The 6,982-nt window shown below is 37.8% G+C and overlaps 1 protein-coding gene across 3 annotated transcripts in view; it reads right to left on the bottom strand.

Moving 5' to 3' along the window:
* Positions 1-2,641: 2,641 nt before the first annotated feature.
* LOC133454937 (lysosome membrane protein 2-like) overlaps positions 2,642-6,982 on the bottom strand; it is a 56,646-nt gene continuing 52,305 nt past the window's right edge. For all 3 annotated transcript variants that reach the window (XM_061733680.1, XM_061733678.1, XM_061733679.1), the window contains one exon: positions 2,642-6,919. In XM_061733680.1, coding sequence (XP_061589664.1) covers positions 6,812-6,919 — 108 coding nt within the window. In that variant the 3' untranslated portion in view covers positions 2,642-6,811. The remainder of the gene's footprint in view (positions 6,920-6,982) is intronic.

Here is a 6,982-nt window from a genome sequence, read left to right as displayed (position 1 = left end):
TCTATTTACGACATTAACATAGTTCAGTCCTGTTCTTTTATCTATAAATGTACTGTCTGTCAAAATATCCTCCCTACAACTTTCAAAGATTACTTCCAGACTAACTCTCAAGTTCATGATTATAATACTAAACAATCTGACAATATTCATCCTCCCTTCAGCCGTACCACTCTTAGTCAGTTCTCCATTAAAGTCAGAGGTTCTTTATTATGGAACTCACACGTAACTATTGCTAACTCCTCATCTTCTCTCTGCAATTTCAAACGTAGATTGAGGGCCAGCCTCTTGAATAAACCCTTTTCACACGATCTCTAAGATGTAGCTTTGTGGGCATGCTCGGGAGTATGCGTATGCGCACGCACCCACACACGCACATTGCAATCATTTATTTGTATATTTGATGGTGTATTTGTATGTATTTAGCTATTTATTTATTTATTTATTTTTTTCCCTCTCTTCATGTGTTGCTTTTGTAAAGTTTGATTACCTTGTTTACTTATTATTTGTATTTATCACTGGTGAGAATCCTTCATAAGCCCACCCTGGGTTTCTTTTTTCTCACCTGCACTGCACTAATTATTGTATTGTCACTATTTTTGTACTGTTTTTAATATGTGCGAACAAATAAACTAAACTAAACTAAGCCCCTTCTTCTGATTGGTCGATATGTGATACTTCCGATTTTCTGCAATAACTTTTGAATGGTTTGACATAAAGACTCGTGGGTGGTGTCATCGGACTCGGTTTTGAGTCCTTGAACATAATTGCTGCAAATTAGCCCCACCCTTTCATCTGATTGGTCGATATCTGATAGTTCCTAAATTTTCTGCCATAACTTTTGAATGGTTTGATATAGAGAGTCGTGGCTGGTGTCATCCGCTAAATGTCCAGGCCTGAAGAATCTACATGCAAGTCATACAAGCACGCCTGAACGTGCACAAGGGTGCGAGGGCCCTTTCATCGCTGCTTGCAGCTTTAATTTATTTATTATTCGTCTGTCCTGTTTTTTTTCTATTCTGTGATAGATATAGTGTCTGTGCCTACCTATACCTACCTACCTACCTACCTACCTACCTACCTACCTACCTACCTACCTACCTACCTACCTACCTACCTACCTACCTACCTACCTACCTAGAATGACAAGACGTTATGTTTGGCGTAAAAGCAACACAGCTCATCCCCCTCAACGCACCATCCCCACTGTCAAACATGGTGGTGGCAGCATCATGGTTTGGGCCTGCTTTTCTTAAGCAGGGACAGGGAAGATGGTTAAAATTGATGGGAAGATGGATGGAGCCAAATACAGGACCATTCTGGAAGAAAACCTGATGGAGTCTGCAAAAGACCTGAGACTGGGATGGAGATTTGTCTTCCAACAAGACAATGATCCAAAACATAAAGCAAAATCTACAATGGAATGGTTCACAAAAAAAACATATCCAGGTGTTAAAATGGCCAAGTCAAAGTCCAGACCTGAATCCAATGGAGAATTTGTGGAAAGAACTGAAAACTGCTGTTCACAAACGCTCTCCATCCAACCTCACTGAGCTCGAGCTGTTTTGCAAGGAGGAATGGGCAAAAATGTCAGTCTCTCGATGTGCAAAACTGATAAAGACAAACCCCAAGCGACTTACAGCTGTAATCGCAGCAAAAGGTGGCGCTACAAAGTATTAACTTAAGGGGGCTGGATAATTTTGCACGCCCAATTTTTCAGTTTTTTATTTGTTAAAAAAGTTTGAAATATCCAATAAATTTCGTTACACTTCATGATTGTGTCCCACTTGTTGTTGATTCTTCACAAAAAATTACAGTTTTATATCTTTATGTTTGAAGCCTGAAATGTGGCTTCAAATGTACTTTCGCAAGGCACTCTACCTACCTACCTACCTACCTACCTACCTACCTAGAATGAATGTATTACTGTTATAGTTATTCTACTATAGAATGCTTAACAATGTATGTTATTTTGATTGTCTGTTGTTGCAATGTGTGTGTTTATTTTCAAAGCGGCGAACTACCGCCACCTGCTGGTGTCCACAAGGCAGCAAAACCAGATCCACTGAGCAAGTTATGTTCTTGTCACTTAGGGTAGGTAGGTAGACTTTTTGCAGTAATGTCATGCGACTGTCACTAGATAATAACAGCAAAAACAACAGCAACAGTAAATAAATAAAATGATATAAAACTAAAATAAAATGAAAATAATATTAAATAATATAAAATTAAAAACAATTGCTCGCTACAAAACTGAAATGATGATGAAAGAGTGAGTTAGGTGCATAGACTCTTCTCCAACAGATGCCAAAGATTCTTGAAGGAGCTTAGGTTTGGCCTCTGTGGTATGTGAAAATGATCTTATTTCATTAATTTGTGTAGGATGAATTTATTACTGTTATAGTTATTCTACTATACAAATGTTGTTTTGATTGTCTATTGTTGCAATGTGTGTTTATTGTGTGCCCTCTAGTGTGAAAGTGTCATCACAACACAGCTTTGTCAACACAGATCTATAGGCCCCCATGTGGTTAGAAGTGGTATTGCTACTCATCGTGGCATAAATGAATAAAATCTCATAAATCATACAAAATATGCCCCTTTTAAATGATCACACACTTAGATAAAGTGAAGACAACATCTCTAATGAAACTACTTTTTATTTTTGTGTCCAGAGTAAAAACATTATCAACAGTTTACATAAACAACTGAAAATCAGAAGAAAATGTGGTTATATCAGTGACAATCATTTTAGAAAGGACAATATGAAATCAAAATATTGCAAAGAAATAGTAGACCAGTTTCAAAACTGTGTGGTGCTTTCTTTTGCATTTTGGTTTTTTACCAGTGTTACAAAATAATTTATCCTTTTTTAAACACTACAATATTGTATAATACTGTCTTTTGCAGCAAAATCCATATGATGAATTTAAAACTACTACATCATTCAGCCTGGATTGATAAGCCTTTGCCCTGATTTTTCTTAGTGTAACTGGATAAAACTATGCATAAAATGAGAATAAAAAAAACAAAAATCAAAGGAAGAAGGAATGAATTTCTCTTCTGTCATCTGTGCATAAATTGCGATTACTGCAGTGTGTGTAATGTGCTGGGGTGAAATATCTGAAACATCCTTGCGATGTATGTTACAGCAAAACGAGGAAACAAAGAATTGGCTCATCACAGTTTAAACATAACTCTGCAGCATTTATAAGATTACATTAAAAGGCATTTGAAAGCAAACACTTCAGCTTTCCATGAATAACAGACACTCCACTCTTATTCTCTACTTCTGTTTGGCATATGACGCTTCTTTTTTCTCACACAAACAAAGCTATAAAATGAACAAAAACAATAGTTACACTGATCATTTTAAAAGGCACAACTACAGCATTTAAAAACATTTTCATGAATGGCGCTATCTGTTAGTCGATGCGGTTATACTGTAAGTATCCTGTCAAACAGAAAAAAACGTATTAATCAGGATACAAAACGACATTTGTGAAGCTTGTGTGCTCAAATGCTCTTATTTCAAAAATTTCTACTTTAACATTTACAAAAAAAAAGAAATTTAAGTGATTTCTTTTCTTTTTTTAATTTAAGTATCCAAATATACAGCATTTTGTTTTGAGATCCATCCCCATCTTACACTGAGAGGAATGTAGTTGGTTCAACACACCGCACACTGCCTGCAAATGCAAACAAATGCCATACTCTGAACATTTTGCAGTGAAAAACAGTGCGTGAACAGAAAAATAATGAGCGTTGAAAAGATTTTTTAACATCAAATTTAGGATGAAATGCAAATTAGAAATGACACTGAAGTGATTTAAAAGGTCTTCCAAAAGAGCAGAAGACCTGTTGTGCTTCCTTCCTGCTTTAGCAACTTATGGCAAGCGAAGCCCCCCTGAGATCGACGTATTACATTTAATAAAAAAAGACGTTTATGAATTTCAAAATGACCCTCTTGGCCCAGTTTATAAAGTAGTCGGTATAAACCAATAGTGTACTTTTCAAGATTGCTAGGCGTCGTTTTCAACACACAGATTGCACTGATCTCCCTAAAATGTCTGCCTTCCTACTCAAAGTCCCTGTTTAGGTAAAAAAAATGACTTTCAAAACTAGATTTCTGATTTCAGGCAAAATCTATAAATGAGAAAAAAAAAATCTTCTTCAGTCTGATTTATCCATTAATTTTTTATGGGTGCTGGAGATGTTAAGGATGTTCTTATTTCCTAAAATAATCAGAAATAGTTGCTCAAATTTACAGTCATATTGCAAAATAACTATTAGCGTAAATTAGTATCACATGTGTCATTTAAGGAGAGAAACGTTGTGTATTTTAGATTATTATGTGCACCACCCTGAACGTGGACCAGAATAAGCAAATGAAAGCTGTCTGTGAAAGACAGAAATAATATTATACATAAGCTAAAGTTAAAGGTAAAGGCTACACTACCAAATTCAGGTGGATTTATGTTTCTGTGACTACAGGACCGCAGGTGGAAATATTAAGAGGGATAGTCTATGGTGCTGTAATCAACCTCTCAGGATGTTGCTGGAAGGGAGACAAGGTGCCGAGGAAAACACCGAAAGAGATTCAGGCTGGACTCCACGGTGAAAGACAATATCTCATCAGCTGTCACAATCTGAACAACATCGGGCTCTAAGACGCAAAAGGACTCTTATAGTAACAGAGAAACATGCAAAGCCAGACTCAAATTTTCTCAAGATGCTCTTTGACAAGCTGAAATAACTTTCATTGTGGCCTGAAAGTGACAAGATGTGAACTCCTCGTATGTTTCACACGAGTACCCCAACATACAGTATGAAACTACAAAACATAAATCACAAGCTTCACAATGAGATGAGATAAACTTGTATTTATCCCACAGTGCAGTGGAGATGTTTTGGTTAAAAAAGGTCATAATCTGCCTGATTAATCACCACTGAATGGAAGTGACGCAGGTAACTAGTCCCTGGATGACTGCCAGTGACACAGGTCACTCGGCCCCTTCGTGGCACAGGAAGATCTGGTGAGACACGACGTCGGCTACCACACTCTATTTATAGCGCAACAGTGGCCGGTAGGTCACATACGTGACCTTGTTGACATTAAAACTTGACCTGCACAGAGTGCGAGAATACATCCACTGGCAGTCAGGAAGGGACGAAACAGAACTGAAGTTCACCACGCCATTATTTAAACTACATGATTGTAAACTCCTTAAACTGCAAACCCACAGGATTCATACACGTCCATTTTAGATAGATAATGGACAGTAGATATTATTGAATCGATATATCTCGAAATACAAATGCTTCATCTAATGATCTTGTGTTTACTTATCAACTCACTAGAAGGGGATACGCCAACAACCTGCCTTTGGCAGTTGGTTCCAGGTTGGATAAATTTAACTTGACTTGATGAAAATAGGTGAAAATATAACTTTAGACCTGAGAGAGAAAAAAATATCTTTTATAGTTAATATCAACAACAAAACATGGAATTTGTGCCTTATTTCAACGCATTTGGGAGCTTTTGAGCAGAATAGTCATTTGTTTTAGTATCTTTTTAAGAACATCAAAATTAGGGGTGCAACAGGGGGGGCAGCTAGACCCCCCCGTAGATCCGCCCTTGCCCTCACAAATTTACTACCCTATTTTAGCAAAGACAGAAGTCAATGGATCATTTCAATCCCATGTGAATGTACATCTTAACAACGGGTGATTTGCTGGCAGGAGTCTTTAAAAAAAACATCTGGTTGCCTCTCCTAACCTCTTTCCTAGCATAATTATGACAGCTGCTGTGAGTATAGGGACTATTTATTATAAAATCATCATTATATCCACCATATAAAGATATTATATATTTGGCTGATAAAAAAATATATATATATATATATGAAGAAGGTACTGAGCATTAGGCGTCATATGGAGATTTATACAACCTGAATCCCGAGGCAGCAGAAAAGTGTTGATAGTCTGACAGCACAAAGACTTTACTGTTACCATGGCAACTTAAGCACAAATGCCGTTTTCAGGAACTGTCACCTACTGTGCACAAACAAGCTTTGGATTCAAATCCTGATTAAGAAGTTGATTAAACGGTAATCATTTAGACAAAAAAAAAGGCGCAAGATCTTAACGACACATCTGCGTGTTTTTCTAAATAAACGATCAAAGCTTTAAGGAAGTGGCGGCAGTCTCAGCTCATCAGCGTCATCTTTGCCGTTCTCTTTCCATGGACTAATATTTTTGTGAGTAAATGGTGAAAATATGAGAAAGTGAAGTCTGAGAGAAAGAAGAGCTTAAATATCCGACGTTCTGGAGGAGCATAGTACAACATCTGTGTGTTAAAACCACGACTAATGGGCTGAAATATAAAAATATGCTCTTGTTCAGAGACGCTAACCCCATAATTATCTAAACACATTGAGCTCAAAGCAAGACGAGAATTTGGGTTTGCCGAGCAGATTCGTGAGCGCAGCATTCACAATAACGGCACACATGTCTCACATGTCACATTTAAAAAGCGTTTGTTTTGTCGGAAGCACAACAGAGTGCCCTCTCCGTCTCTTCTCGTCGGAGAACGGCAAGCTGTCGTCGATAACTTTTAACGTCACCAAGAAGAAGCCACTGGCAGCTGGCTGGTGTTTAACAGAGGACATCAAACTTCTTCAGGAAACAGGCACTTAATCTGGACTTGAGGAAGTCCTCCTTGAGTTTACCTATAAACACTGTAGAAAATACTTGAGGCTAAAACCATGTCCCCTTCCTCTTCTCCTCAGCCAGCCGACCCCACGCTTCCTCCTCAAGCTTGGGGGTCGCCCTTAGGCGTCATGCCAATGAAGGTCCCGTTCTGATCGTCTTTTTCATTGTCATTGACGGGAGAATAAGAAGTGTCGTCTTCGTGGGAGGTCTGTATTTGGAAGATAAAGGATGCAATAAGGTTTTTTTTGTTTGTCTTTTGTTGCATTTTAAC

Source organism: Cololabis saira, chromosome 11 (assembly GCF_033807715.1).
Source record: "Cololabis saira isolate AMF1-May2022 chromosome 11, fColSai1.1, whole genome shotgun sequence".
Taxonomy (NCBI): Eukaryota; Metazoa; Chordata; class Actinopteri; order Beloniformes; family Belonidae; genus Cololabis; species Cololabis saira.
This window is presented reverse-complemented; position numbering and strand designations above follow the sequence as displayed.